Source organism: Canis aureus, chromosome 15, assembly GCF_053574225.1.
Source record: "Canis aureus isolate CA01 chromosome 15, VMU_Caureus_v.1.0, whole genome shotgun sequence".
Taxonomy (NCBI): Eukaryota; Metazoa; Chordata; class Mammalia; order Carnivora; family Canidae; genus Canis; species Canis aureus.
Window position 1 is genome coordinate 21,490,126 of NC_135625.1, and position 15,615 is coordinate 21,505,740.

The 15,615-nt window shown below is 40.0% G+C and overlaps 1 protein-coding gene and 1 long non-coding RNA gene across 44 annotated transcripts in view; one reads left to right on the forward strand and one right to left on the reverse strand.

The window, feature by feature from the left end:
• Window positions 1-15,615, reverse strand: part of SORBS2 (sorbin and SH3 domain containing 2) — a 216,621-nt gene that overhangs the window by 12,509 nt on the left and 188,497 nt on the right. For 21 of the 43 annotated variants that reach the window (XM_077848782.1, XM_077848789.1, XM_077848791.1 and 18 more), the window contains 3 exons: window positions 15,161-15,275; window positions 14,952-15,080; window positions 12,714-12,917 (listed from right to left, as the gene is read on the reverse strand). In XM_077848782.1, the coding sequence (XP_077704908.1) occupies window positions 12,714-12,917; window positions 14,952-15,080; window positions 15,161-15,275 (448 nt within the window). Of the gene's footprint in view, window positions 1-1,564; window positions 1,673-5,676; window positions 5,872-7,958; window positions 8,712-12,713; window positions 12,918-14,951; window positions 15,081-15,160; window positions 15,276-15,615 lie in introns of all 43 variants that reach the window. The other 22 variants (XM_077848768.1, XM_077848771.1, XM_077848767.1 and 19 more) reach the window with 2 other exon arrangements.
• LOC144284350 (uncharacterized) lies at window positions 586-10,698 on the forward strand. The gene is made up of 4 exons (XR_013352698.1): window positions 586-1,448; window positions 2,281-2,481; window positions 2,772-2,845; window positions 10,265-10,698. It is a non-coding gene; the product is annotated as an uncharacterized LOC144284350 (long non-coding RNA).

Sequence of the window (15,615 nt, forward strand, 5' to 3'; positions counted from 1 at the left end):
GAACCTCTGGTTTTAGTAAAATACATACTTCCCTATCTCAGATGGGGAGATGCAGTCTGTCCAGAACCCATCTATCTATCTGTGCTTCTGCAGAGGCACCTCTGCAGGATTAGCTACATCTAGTATTCAGTAATTCTTAAGTAAAACTGGACTATTACTTTAAACACTAATGAGGAAGAATATTTGAAAGAGTTATAAGCACTTCTAGAGTTCTTCAGTCAATTATTTTTCCAGAAAATGTTAGTTGTAGTATCTGCCAACCAGAATTTGATGAAATTCTCCCTGTAACAATCCCATGTTTATGTAATAGGCTTATTTTTTCCTTCTTAAACTATGATACACAACTTTGCATGAATCTAAAGAATATAGATTATTTATGCTCCACACAAACACATATAATGTATAAGCACATAATGTAAAAACCTGGCAAAGAAAAAAACTTGAGGTAACCCAAAACATGGCGTCTCCCTGACCCAAGGGAAATTTATGGCTGGGCCATATTAATTGTGGAAAAATCTTCCCTTTTGTTTTGGCTCTGGAAGGCCTTTCTGTGAGGGAGTCTAAGAATCTCTTGAAATCAACATTCCGCTTTCTCTATGGCAACCCAAATCTCTGCCTCAGAAACAAAGGGAGGTCTCCTTATGCAAGCAACAAGAGCACAAAAAATGGCATAAACACAGAGAGGTAGCAACATTTTTTGAAAGTGGAAAAGGAAATCCTCTTTGCAATCAATTGGGCCCTTAACAATTTGCAAGCCATGGTCATCAGTAGGCCAGGTCAGGTCAAACCGGGGTTTATCAAATAGAAATGGTGAAACGATTGCCTTTTGCAGAGACAGAAATCCCCAAACGCCTTGGCTGCCTTCCTCAGAACTGATAGTACCATTTAGAACCCCGACATAGGAAAGCGCTTTCGATGTTACAGAACCAAGGAGTTGCTGGGAAAAGTAATTTTGCCTTTAAATTCAATCAAAGCTTTCCAAAGCCTGGGAGTACCTGGAGTCCAGAGTACTGAAATACCCCAGAATCCCTCGTTTAGGTTTAAAAAGTGTCGTGGAGCCAATGTAGCCCACACCACCAGAGCAACAGGAGGTTGTGCAACAACTAAGGATGATGGATTCAAGAGAACAATCGACATAAACAATGTCACCAAAGCAAACGCTACTGGAAGTGTTCGCTATGCGATCAGCACCAGCTTTATTCTTTGCACTAAAAACCATGATTGGAAAGCGGCGATTTACAGAGAACGTGGCAGGAAGCATGAGATGCACGGAGAAGACAACATATACTACACCCTGATTTGGATTATGAGAATCTGGTCATGTCTTTCTGGATTTCTGGAAAGTTCGACACAGACACAGAAGAGAAACACGTTGCCCACAGACCGCATTGGATTTTTCAGTTGATCTGACTTGGCAGCTCATGATGGGTGGTCACTTCATTTCGGGGGTACCTCTGGGCCCACTTTGGGGCAAAGCACAGCAGTGACAGGGAGGGAGGGCCAGCCTACTGCGGGTGGGTGGGTGGCCAGGGTGCCTGGCACGAGGGGGCCGTTCTGACCCTACCCTGTGGGAAGCGCTGAGGCCTCGGCCCGGCGAGCCGCAGGATCTCCTACACAGCACTGGGCTACGCGGAGGCTTACCCAACACAAATACCTCGCTTTTTAGGTCAGCCTGCAAAAGCCATAGACGTTAGTTAGTTCTGGTCTTCATCGTACAGCCTTCAGGAGGAGCTTTGCCTGATTTGCTTTTCCATGCACACGCAGCATGCCAAACTCTCGAATGCGACAGAGCCGGGCAGGTTCACTGGCCTGCAGACAGGTCTTGGGGGGCTGCTGGCACCGTCCACACCACAGGCCTCAAGTGCTGCTTTCACACCAAGCCCAACAGGCAGAGCAGAGAAAGATTTACGGAGAGAAGGGGGGCATAAGGAAGATGTTTGAGGGTGATGTCGATGGCTAAGAGCACATACGAGGATTCGTGTGTCTCTAATAGAATGTTTAACAACGGGGGGTGGGGGGGACAGGACAGCCTCAGATCTGTTTTCTTTGTGCTTCTTTGAATAGATGCAAGGTAAGACGGGGAAATTTCACTGCATACCCACCAAGTTTCATAAGAAGTCTCCATCATTTGGGGCAAATTTTCTAACAAAACACATAAGGAGAAAATATGGCTTTTCTGGGAAAAGTGGTAAAATATAATTAAAAACTGAATATGGTCCTAACTCCACCTTGTGACTGTTTTGGCATTCTTTCAAAGTAAGCTTTTTTTTTTTTTTAAAGATCTTATTTATTTATTCATGAGAGAGACAGAGACATAGGCAGAGGGAGAAGGAAGCTCCCCGCAGGGAGGCTGATGTGAGACTCGATCCCCAGACCCAGGACCACACCTTGAGCTGAAGGCAGATGCTCATCCACTGAGCTACCAAGGCGTCCCCAAAGAAAGATTTTTAATATGACAGTGAATCAACTAACCTTTCTTGGGTGAGTATGCTTTATTTTCTTTCCAGGAGTGGACAAGATCTACTACTTGTCCAAAGGGCTAGGCAAGTATTTGATATGTTTATAAGGCCTTCAGCAGGACTAAATGACTTTTCAATAAAAGTGTGTGGTTTTCTTAACTCTCATTGAGGAGTGTTTTCATCGTAATTAGTAATGATTGACCTCAAATCTGCAGTCTCTAGGTCTGAAATGCATTAGGTGTTTTTCTTTAAGGGTATGGCAGAGAATGCTTGATGTTCTCTAATATCCATTCTCTTCTTTGTCCTCTGTAGTAGAATCATGAGAGGCACATGGACATTCTGAATAAAGTCTATTTCTCAACCTTGTATCCAGATGTGCTCATGTGGTAAGTCCTGACAGATGGGATCTATGCAGTAGGAAGGGACTGCTGGAGCTGGTGCAGCCACTTTGGATGATACAGTGGAAGCCTCTCATTGAGGAAGATGATGTGCTAAAATCAAATGGAACCTACTGGGTGTCCTGGTGACTATGGAGCCACATACTAGCCCTCAATGCATAAGAGAAATATACTTGTACATTGTTTAAGCTGTAATTATTTTGAGTTTTCTGGCATGGAAGCTGCCCCAATCTCAACTAGTATAGGTGTTCTAGGGACATTAAGGATCATAGAAAAAAACATTCAGCTGTTGGAATGATGTGAATAAATATGCTCAAAGATCCTTTGAGCATATTAGGAAAAATCAGTGCTTAATTCCATGTTGGAAACTGGGCTCATAGGGATTACTTTCTGATGGGATGGTTTTAGAGGAGACTTCCTTTTGGGCCCAGAATAACTGAGTTTCTTGGAAGAAACCCAAAGAAGAGTCTCTCTCTTCACAAAGAGCTTATATTGCAATTTGAGTCCACACGCTCGACTCTTAGATGGAAGTTAAGCTTATTAGAAGAGTTGAGAACTTGGATAATTTTTAGTATGAAAAACCACTATTTAAAAAAAAAAGATGCTCAAAAGACTAGAGAAAACATTGGATTCTGATTTATATATCGCTCATAATTTATACGTACATTCAACCTTCTGTCATCTATAAGGTGTTGGTGAATTTTGCCTCTACGGAAGATTTTGGATGGTTTGTGAGAGCCTTACATTGTGTCAGAAAACACCTTAAAATAATAAAAGTGCATTAAATTAGCCTGGGTTAGACAATGGTTGATGGGAGTTGATAAAAGTATTGTTACGATTTCATGCACACTATACTATACCTACCAAAACCTTAAAAGTTTATTTTGTCTTTGCTTTCAGGGCAGGGTTACTTTCTTTGTAATGAGCATAACTTGTAGTATTCTTGAAATGGAAGAAATAGGAAGCCTTCTTAGAGGAATTGAGCAAGCACAGTTTATCAGTGTCAGATGTAGGGTTAAACTATGATAATGGCCTAAACTTTGCCACTCATTCAATTTGCATTTATATTGACAAGCACAGGTAACTTCAGTCAACTTATATTCTTCCTATGAATAGAAAAACAGATTTATGGGGCACCTGGGGGGCTCAGTCAGTTAAATGTCTGCCTTTGGCTCAGGTTGTGATCCCAGGGTCCCGGGATCGGGCCCTGAGTCAGGCTCCCTGCTTATCTGGGAGTCTGCTTCTCTCTCTTCCTTTGCTGCTGCCCCCTGCTCATGCTCTCTCTCTCAAATAAATAAAATCTTAAAAAAAAAAAAAGAAAAGAAAAATAGACTTATAAGTCTTACAAAAAGCTCAGTGGGGAATTAAAAATTATCATTTGCTCTTGAGTAAGATAAAATAGAGGAAAGCTTCATTTTTTCTGGAGTTAGTTACCTGATGTAGTTACGAAAGTGTTCTTTGAAAACATTGTCATTGTGCATACTCTCCATCCTCGCACATGATTCTGCAAACAACTGAAACCTAATGTGTGTATGAGATGAGCTTGATTCTTGAAGAAGAACAAACCTGTGTAAATCCTGGTTTTGTCCTTGACACTACAATGGCGAGATCTTCATCTCTCTAAATTAGAGAAATCTGATTCTAAAGTTACTTTGTCATTTATTGACTAAGCTTAAGGGCTAAAGAACAAGTGGGAAACGGCAAGAAATAAATGCTTTGGCCTTAAAAAGAAAACTTCAGAAAGAGTGGGGAAAAGGCAAAGTCTGAGTCTTAGATATTACCTAAAATATCATTATTCTTGTTTTTTAAAGTTTCCTAATTATTTCATGCCAGCCAAAACGAAACCTCAAAGGGCAAAGAGAAACTAGTCTTTAAAATATTCCATTTTTTCAAAAATTCCTTTCATAGGCTAGATGAATTCACATTACCGGACTATTTCAGTGGAGGGAGTCAGTGATGGGGGTTTGGCATACTGTGCAGACAGCATTTCTCAGGCGTTGGGGGTTGGTGGTTCCTAGTACAGAAACTGAACTCTACCAGAACCTTCGTGTTTTCACTCCACTGCAGGGGCTCCCATTTTACAAAGTTTCAGAGACTGAATGTGAGGATGGGTTATTATTTAAAGTCTATCACGTTTTGTCTCAAGGAAGAGGTTTCAGGATCATTCTGATTGCAGAAGCAAAACTTTTCTGTGATGGATTGATTTTGTGCTGTGGTTGCCATTAAACCTCTTTCCAGGGCCAGCCACTAATTTTGTTGGAGGTCTTTTTTCCTGGTTTCCTTATGGGGAGTTAGAAACCAGCACGGCTCCCAGCCTACAAGACTCAAGAGTTGGGTGCTTGGTGACCTGTTAACAAAAGAAAGCTTCATTCCTGCAATCCTCATTATTTTACTGCAGTTTTATATAAGAATAAAGTTCAACACTGTGCTAAGGATCATCCTGTCCTCAGGCTGGGCTGAACCTGTTGTTGGGCAGGACACACGGGAGGCCGTGACCCCACTGAGAAGGTACAGAGGCTGACCGGCAGAAAAACCCATGTCTTTGAATGGGATAGGCCTCAAAAAAAAAATCCAGTGATCACTTTTTATTTTTATAAATAAATTTTAGTTCATTTTATTCCTCAAGCTGGGTCTAGCTGCTGCGCAAGGGTATCTCTTAAGTTTTTGGACAGAGGCCATGCCAATGATGTTAAAAAAAAAGTTAGCGAGCAATATTTCCATGACTTTTTAGAAGTTGTAAGATGGCACAAATCTAAATATACCTAGTTAACAAAATTCATTTAAAGACATGCAATAAACCACACTCAGGATGCAGTTACCTTTAGTTTTGGTGAATTTCTCTCCTGTTGGTAAGGGTACTTAGGGAGGAGGGGAGGCGAGTAGGGCTGGGGAGTCTGAGAAAGGGTCCAGGCCAGGTCAGAGATAGAGGCCGAGGGAGAATGAAAAGGAAGGGAAGGAAGGAGAGAGCTGGGAAAAGGTGTAGACGGTCCATCTCCCGGAGAAGGTGAAGGTGGCTTAAAGATCGAGGAAAGACAAGATGTGATTACGGCTTGTGCCCAGAAAGAGGCCATCTGGTCTTTAGAGAGTATCCCCCAACCTCAAATACTGTTAAAGTTACCAAATGCCCTGGCAAGTGACATCTATGAGAAATTTTCGCTTGAAAAACACCAACTTTTTTTTTGAATTGGTTTGGAATTCCCAGTGGGTGTGATCATTTTTCTGATGTGGGTGGCTGGAAACAAGAGCCCCCACATTCTACAACTTTATAATATATTTATATATATTATGTATATATTATATATACACATGAAAGGAAAAACGATCTAAAACCCCGGGATGACTCTTTGTAACTTGCTTGTAAAGTAGATCACAAATTTGGAGAGTTGGTTGCAAAGCTAGGGGGGTGGGGGTGATGGTGTGTGCGGGTGTGTGCCTGTGGGTGCGCGGTGGGAACCGTGGTGAAGCTCCCCCACCCTGCCTGGCCCGGGAGCTGCCTGCAACAGGCTCCTGGGAACCAAGTCCCATATCTACTAGCATCTTGCAATTGATGCTGTTGAAGGGAAAATGAGTTGTTTAAATAAATTACTGACTCAGAAACATGGTTGGCTTTCTGTAATGAATGGTCTCTTGTATTCAGTAGTGTGTTTATTTTATACAGGTGCACATGTGGCTGGGTTCTTTATTCAGGTGACCTTTTCTCTCCTGGTTGAGGAACTAGACAAGCCATGGGGTTTTGTGGGTGTCCAGGGGCCTCATGAGCACTGATTACTTAAACCCCAGAACACCCCATAGTATAGGCTGCATGCCTCTATATTTGTTACTGGCAGGATCTTAATAGAAAACTAGGGGATTTTGAAAATTATTTTCCTTTTCTAAGATTTTTAAATAGAGGACCCACGGGGGAAAGTGACTTCCATAGCAACATGATATAAAACATTCTTTTTGTTTCATAATTTTAGTATTTGCCAGTAATCATATTTTCTTTTTAATTTACAGGTGACATATTTGAGAGAGGAAGTTCTGTTTTTGTTGTTGTTGTAGTTTTAAGGACTTTATTTATTTGACAGAGAGAGAGAGAGAGTGAGAGTGAGCAAGGGAGCACAAGGAGGGGGAGCTACAGAGGGAGAGGGAGAAGCAGGCTCCCCCCTGAGCAGGGAGCCAGAGGTGGGGCTCCATTCCAGGACCCTGAGATCATGACCTGAGCAGATGCTTAACCGACTGAGCCACCCAGGTTCCCCCTTGTTTTTGTTTTAAGAGAAAAATTTAGGGGTGCCTGTGTGGCTCAGTCAGTTAAGTGTCTGCCTTGGGCTCAGGTCATGATCCCAGGGTCCTGGGATGGAGCCCCACATTGGGCTCCCTGCTGAGTGGGGAGCCGGTTTCTCCCTCTCCTCTCTGCTTGTGCTCTCTTAGCTATCTCTGTTGCTATTTCTCTCAAATAAATAAGTAAAATCTTAAAAAAAAAACTTTATAGGCTAAAGGTTTAGGGATCTCCGCTCTTTACTAATTAAAATCATTGCATAAGATTCTTTGTAAGATGAAAATGCATTAGTAGTCTTAAGTAGCCACCAACTTGAAGAAGTTATTTCTTCAGAAGTTAAAAGGGCACAGGAGCACTTTTTTTTGCTTCCTCCCTCTTTCTTTCTCTCTCTCCTTTTTTTGCAAACTGCATTTGGAATTGGACTCATCTCTCTGTGTATCAACTTCCTCGTCTCTAAAGCAGGGCTAATAATATAACGCACCTCGCTGAGTTATGCAAAGTAAAGACAAAGAGGTCTTTGAATAGCGTTTGATGCTCAGCAAGAACTCAACTATGTGGCTACCCTTATTAATAACAAAAAATCAGGAAGACTACACATTGCAGACTTTAAATATGAACGTATAGTCATAAAGAGGTAATGGAATTATATATCTACATTGTCTTACTAAAACTTGGTGTGTTTCCATCTAGTCCTCCATCCCCCAACTTACGAGTGCTTGTGTTTCTTAAGAGGAAGCCTTCTAGGGCAAATGCCCAAATCAATGTTTATTAATGTGATTAACTGTACTCTCTAAATATAGAAAGACTGGTTAGTTCTTCAGTACTTAGGCAAGATTAAAATACCTCATGATGGGTTTTCACTGCCTTGCTGTCTTCCTTGGGGGTCCTAGGATCTGTGGGGGTGGCTACTGGGGATTTTGTGGGTTTCTTCTCCTCTTCGTCCTCCTCAATGTGCAGACTTGGGGTTGCTTCTGTGCCGTCGCAGGCAGGCCAGAGAGCATCTGGGTCTTGAGATTCTGGCCCTCTCCGGATGCCTGACATCACCCCCTCGCAGATGTCCTCTTCCTCTCCAATGACAGGGAGACTTTTGGACCAGGGGCCCATATGAGTGTGTGCAGAGGCCACACACTTATCACCTGGGAGTTGGGGTAACTTTTCAGGGTCTCCAAAGCCCTTTCTCATTTTTGTCAAATCCGCAAACTTGTTTCGAGCTGTCTTTTGTGGATCCTGAGATGCTATTGCCTCCGAAGGCAGGACTGTAGCTGGGGTCCCCCCAGAGCAGGGGAAAGGAGGCAGAGAGGATGCTGATTTGGCAGGCACAGCAGCTGGGGGCAATGGGAGGAGCACCGAGGGCTCCTCCTTAATCTCAAGGACGATGTCCTCTAGGATATCTGGTTTGGCTTGGTCATCTGGTAAGGGTAAAGCACTAAGCTTCTCTAATTCATCCAAGAAGTTGTCCAGAAAAAGAAGTGGTGTGGGGGTCAAAGGATTTGCCGGTGGACACTTGGCTGTCAGGGATAGCCACCCCCGGGCTGTTTTATCTGAGCCAGGTGAAGCTTTGTGCATGAGAGAGGGGGCTGGTTCACTGAAAGCCAACTTAGAAATGAGCAGGGATTATGAAGTTAAAAAACAAATCAAGAAAATAATAATAATAATAATAATAATAATAATAATAATAATAATAATACAGCAAAACACAGAGACAGAGAAATGCAGGCAAGGTATGGTAATACATATAAAAATATTTTATGCTGTGGTCTTGATTTGAAGATATTTTGCGGAATTTAAATAAAATCATTAGCATATTCACTAGAAGACTCTCTGAACAATGAAACTCCTTGTACTTGGAAGGGATACCAGATGTCAAACAAGATCAAGCTGTCATAGAGATTGTAAGGTCGTATAGTGAAAATAGAAGTGATTTTATTGAACAGATTAAGTCTTTTAAACTAGGCTTCAGATACTGACTTAGGATACATGACTCTGAAATAATGTGACTGTAAAATGAAAAACAATAATGAAACCTTTTCTCATTCCCTGAATTTGTTTAGTGCTCTTTCTTCCCATAACAGTGCCAAATCTTTTGCATTTCCATAATTTTCTCACTTATGTTTGCAAGGTAATTATAATCTATGGCATAAAATATTTTTACGTCATTATATATTGACACATTTCCAAAAGAATAAATTCCAAAAATTATTTCAAGAACAGAAACTCATGATCAGAACAAAACTAAATTTATGTTAATTTCTACTTCAAAGTTTAAAAAATCCAAAGTAAAAGTTTGCATAGAAAGGGAACATTTGACTTTAATGGGAGTAAACTTTTACTAGTACTCCCATTCTTTTGTGTAAACCCATAGAGTATAATTTTTGAAACTTGATCTCCTGAAGTAAAATATACTTCTGTGTATCTTAATAGTATCTCTCTATTTTGGATATATTGAATAGAACAGAATTTTAATAGAAATTCCTTAAAAGTAGTTCTAGATGTGCTGCCTAGGAACATTCTAAGACATTTATCTATTGTTGCCCAAATAGAAAAAATGCTACATACTATGCACATGAAGGCCTTGAGAGTCTGGGGGGTGGCATTTTACTTTCATTCTCTCCAGGTAGATGATTTGGGTTTGAAAAAAACAAAATCTAAAAGGAAGATTTTGGAGATGTACTTTCTAGTTGGTTGTTTAGGATGAGACTTCACTCATGCACTTAGCACTCTTGGTCCTAGGGCCACTTAACTTTTGACTTCTGTGTCCTATAATAGGAATGGGTCATGAATAGAATTTATTTAGCTATTTTTTTTAAAAAGGAGATAAGATGTCCTGTTACCATGGGGTGGGATAAAGAGGCAGAGTCACAAGCTCATGTGAACATTCTAATGGAAGATTTTGGACTAATGGCAGCCCAGCACCTGATATAAAGTGATACTATATGTGATAGTCACTCCTAGCAAGTCCTGTCTATGTTCAATTTTTAAGAAGACAAAAATTACCTAAGTCTCCTTTGATAGGCTAGAGGAATTCTTACTGACCAGTGTTCTAGTTTATGCTCTTTGTTATGTAACACCATAATAGATTTTGAAAATCTGTGCAATATGTAATAATTCAAGATTATTTCTTTTTCATTTTTGCTTTCTCTCATGGCCAGGAATATTATATGGATGAAGGAAGAAAGAGCTTTAAATCCCACTGTTGTCACGACTACCACCATCATTTTTACTACCTGCTCCTATCACCACCCTGGTCACCAGTATGCATGTTAACAGTTCAAAGTGCTTAGCTTTGCAATAGACTACTAACAGTCAAATTAAGTATCTGAGTTCCCTGTATAACACAAACATACCCACAATACAAAAATCATATAATTACCATTTCTCCCTAAAGCATTGGAGTTGGACTCGACTACACTAAAAGCAGAAATCTCAGAAATAGTATCCACTTACATTTGAGTCTCCCATAAAATAAAGACAGGATGTTGAGAAATGTGATTTGAGAGTGTCAAAGAGTGATTTGTGAGTCAATGAGTTCCTTCCTCTATTTGCAAATATCAGTTAGAAAATAGGATATATAGCATTTAGTGTATTTTTGGATGTCATGATTTGGAAGTATTTTGTAGTTCTTTTTCTGGAAATGATTCAGTTCAACCCTACTGAGAAGTTTCCTTCATTAAGCCAGTGATATCATAGCATAGATTGCCAGATGGGAAAAACTGTTAAGCATTTTCTTTCAAATTATAGACATGAGCTTTTGAAGATATTTTTTCCCAGCATACTATAAAACATTAATTAGTTATTAGTGAAATTTCTCTATTTATAAAATGCAAAATCTGGTGTTCTAAGAAAAAACTTAGGAAACTGAAAATACATTTAAATTGTATTCACAACCAAGATTAAAATGCTGTGATCTAAAATATTACACTGCCAGTATTGATTAGGACATTATGGAAGAATTTCTTAAGTGTTAAATAAAGCTTGTAGATACATGCTTATTCTTTCTTATAAAATTTTATTTGAAGGCACGGTCATTTTGAAATTTAGCTGGTAGTTCTTTTGAGATAACTGAATGGTAAATAAGACAAATATATGGATGAAGAGTCTGATCTTTTTATCAGCAGGAACTACTGAAGGAAGAACATTGATCTCTAAAACTAAGCTCTGGTAGTGAAGTAAGCATACTAAAGAAGCTTCTGGAAGCCTTTATAATCAATCAGACAAAATCAGATAGTACCAAACTATTCCATTATCCAATGATAAAGGATTGAGAGCAGTTACCCTATAACTGAAACCCAGTCTTCAAAGAGGAGTAGGATAAGTAAAATGCCCTTTTAAAAGAAAATGCTTCTTTTACTCATTTTACTCAATGCTTCATTTTACATATGTTAAAAATCCTTCTAGACTCATTTTCAAAGGGTGTTTGGGTCACTGGGGATGCTATCTTGCAGTGGGACATGAAATGACTTCACATTTTGATAATGTCTGATATACTGTTGTTATTTTGTTAGCTTTTCTAAATGGTTTATTTTTTTCAAGTCCCAGCCTTGATCTCAATCAAAACATTTAACATATTTTGCAAAACAACATGTTTAAAATGTTGGGAAGTGAAATAATTCCTTGGTAATTTAAAGTTTTACACTTGAAAGTTAATGAGAAACAGAAAGAAATCTCTAAATGCCATCCATGAAAAGAACATGATATATTATAATTAAATAGAAAATTAAGAAAAACTTCACACTCTGAGTAAAGAAAGTAGGAGAATAGTCTTTTCTAATTAACCAGCTCAGGAAGTAAAGGCCCTTTTAGACTACATATTGAGAAAGGTAATTATCTTTCTAGCTACTAGCTCAAGTGAGACATGATCTGGCACAAAATCACCCTAAACCTAATAAAATAAACTTGAGGACTCCTAATCACCACCTAATGACATTTTCATGCAAACTAATAAACAAACTGACTTATGGGCCTTAATTAAAAATTTTTACTCTTTCTCTATATTAAAAAACCCCAAGACTTTTATAGAATTTTGTTAACTTAATTACCATGTATTGATGAAATAAACCATTTTGGGATCTATCTATTCACATAGACTTTAATATAGTACATATATATATATATATATATATATATATATATATACACACACACACATACACACACCTATGTATATGTATGTGTGTATATATATATACACCTATATATAATCCATGTAAAATATGCATAGATAAATATGAAATCGAGCTTTTGAAAAAAAATTAAGCTTCAGGAAAAAATTTTCACAAAGCAGATATATATGTGTATATGCAGATACATATCCAATGGGATTTTATGATACTAATGTTTTCTCCTTCCATATTTTAATTTGAAAATAAAATTATCAAAAAAATGAAAATAAAATTATCAAAATTAGGCATTAAACCTTTTGCTAGCACCCCTCAGAAAAAATAAATTATATTGACTTGACATGGCACGCACACTTAGAAACGTAACATATACATTTTGTGCTTTGCAATAGATAGGATGGTCTAATGCCTAACATCACATATTGATGATCTTCCTCCAAGCTCCCAAATATTATACTAATATGCTAGAATGTCTTCTTACCTTATTTGAACTTAAGCTGTGGATTCTATCACTAGAATAGCTGTGGGGTATTGGTGGGTCAGGGTAATTCTCAGCACCTTTGGTTGTATTCTTCTTGATGACTTCTACGTAGGAAACGGGGAAGATGCCTTGTCTGCTCGTTCCTGGAATTTTACCTTCATACCAGTTTTGATCAACTCTTTTAAGAAGAATAACTCTATCTCCCTGTAGTGAATATTAGGAAAATGAGTTATAAATAGAGACGTGATAACAACAGCAACAAAAAGTGTAATTGTCAATGTTTTCTAACAAACGATGGTTTTCCATCTGGGAAAGTGTGATACCTCCAGTTGTTATCGTTGTTGTTTGTTTTGGTTTGTTTCTTTTTGCCGGGAGAATACAAATAAAGTCTCTGAGCTCACACCCAAACTACAGGCTATCAACATCTACGCAATGTAATCATTCATTCATGCCATTAGATTCTTCCCTAAGGATGTGTGGTTCATGTGGATGGGCTTACCCATGTTCACATGGGTACCGTATCAAATGACTTGCACAAATTACTTTAAAAAAGCAGGATAGTTTAACAGGGAAAATCTCCGTCAGCTTCAGAAAAGTGCAACTCAGTTTGCTGTGCTAGTGTGTCTCAGATGGGTTGCAGAAGTCAGTCTCTGGAAGGGATGAAGTTGAACGGCACGCTGTTTTTCTTCCTTGATCTCCATGTGGTAAGCAGTCAAAGAGTAAGGCTAGCAGGCTGGGGCAAAGATGGTACCCTCGCTAACCCCTAGCTGTGGCCAGGGCTGAGCTCCACGTGGTCTGCATCAAGCTCGTGGAGCACCACTATCCATTCTAATGGCTGGTGGCCACACCACAGTGGTCATTAAACATCTTTATAGAACCCCTGGCTTTAGTGGTCATAGAACTTCCTGTGATCACCATTCTATGGCAGCAATCGTGTCAATGCCACAAAACCCAGCTTATGTTTCAACTCAAAACCACTTGCCAGAAATACAGAGGCCAAATGTGGTTACACCGCAGAAGCTCTGCAGCTGCATCCAGCAGGTGATACGGAAGTTTGGGCCACTGATTGGGCATGAGAGGTGGCACACAGTCAACACTTCAGCACAGGAGGGAGGCCTTCTTTCAGTGGCCATCAAAGTGCAAGCTTTCCTTTGGCCAAAATGCAGAGTGGTTTACAGAGCCCACTCCCCACCGCCACTGCCACCGTGTAGAACACACGGGAGAAAAGTAAATCTCCCTAATCTTAAAATTGCACTGATTTTTTGGTAACACACCACTGTTGCTAGGCCCTCGCTTGAGCTATAAATTGCATTGGCAGGAGCTTCTCTCTTACTATGAAACATAAGCTGGTACGGTTCGTGGAAAGCTGTGTTGGAGCTTAGAGGGTGGCTATGGATCGGTTGATGATGCAGAACCAGGGCAAAGAAAGGAGAACGAGATGAGGTTATGCCAGGATAAGAACACTGGTATTTCCCTTCTTTGCTCCTGGCTAAGGACTTCACCCGTAGGTGAGGAGGTTCTAGAACCATCCTGCACATGACTCTCTACCCTGGACTCTGTGCAGACCTGTGTTTGCCTCTAACAAATGAATGTGACCGCTTAGCAAAGAATGAAAATTGTTCACTTGATCTTTCTTCACTGTGTAAGGCTGCAAGTCCAGAAGAGCTCTTTCTGATATTATGAAGAAGAGAGACTAGAATTGGATTGGCCGCTGGTGAAATTTGGGTCAATCATGAGGCCTGGAGAAGGCTGATCAAGGGAACAGCACTGCACAAACGGCTCCTTAAAAAGGCCCTGTAGTGACAAGGACCTTCATTATTTTAGGACTATTCCTTGATGCCAAGATAAAAGTAAATGTTGGAACATCATTTCTTAAAAATTTGAATAATAAGGCAGCAGGACAACAATATTTGAGTACATGAAAGTGCTTTTCAATACGATGTTTCCCCAAATAGAGCTCCAGGATATTCAGCCCATGGTGCCCCTTGGAGAGGATCTGGAGCCTGCCATGCCAAGCCCGGGAGGGAAGGTCTCTCTGGGAAGCTTTGTGTCCCATAGGGGATCTCATCTGGAAGGACACAGGAGCAGTAGGGGATGGTGCCTCAGGGCGGCCTTACAGAGAGTCCTTTGTAGCACACGGGGGAGACACAAAAATGTCCAAGAGAAAGGCAACCTATTTTAGTTTTGAAAATAGATAGCCTTTCCAAATGCACCGTTGAAGAAAACAGCCAGGGTTACCTTTCTCAGCGATAGCTCCACATTTGTGTCAGCACTGAAATTATATTTGGCCATAGCTTCTCCGATTTCTCCAGGCTGGGCTGGGGGAGGTGGTCTCGCAGGCTGTGCTTTTTCAGGAGGTATGAGTTTCTATGAAGGAAAACATTTATTTTTGATCTGTGGTGACTCTGGAAATAATGACCATGGGAGAGGAAAAGGAAAGGACTTACCTCTACATATGAGATCGGAAAAATGCCCACTCTCCCGTGGTGCTCTCCCTCATACCAATTTTGATCTATTTTCCTGAGGATGTAGACAGTATCTCCTTTCTTGAATGACAGCTCCCTGGAACAGACATGTTTCAGTAGGTTTTTTTTCCTGATGTATAGCAGTTGCTCTTAAGATCAACACTCTCACTTGATCTGCATTTGGCTGAGAAATACACTGTCAATAGTAAGTAATCTGCCGAGCCCGGTTACATAAGGATTTTCCTTGCAAACTCTTAAAATTCACTTATCACATTATAACTTCAGACGTGATTTCAAAAGAGAACACGCGTCAACATCACACTTGATATACATCAAGGGCACATTCATATGAAATTTGAAGGCAGGGCAGGCTATTGCTGTGTAATTGTTGTTGATAGTGGAGGAGTCATGAAGCTTGGAATAATGGCAGATGGGTT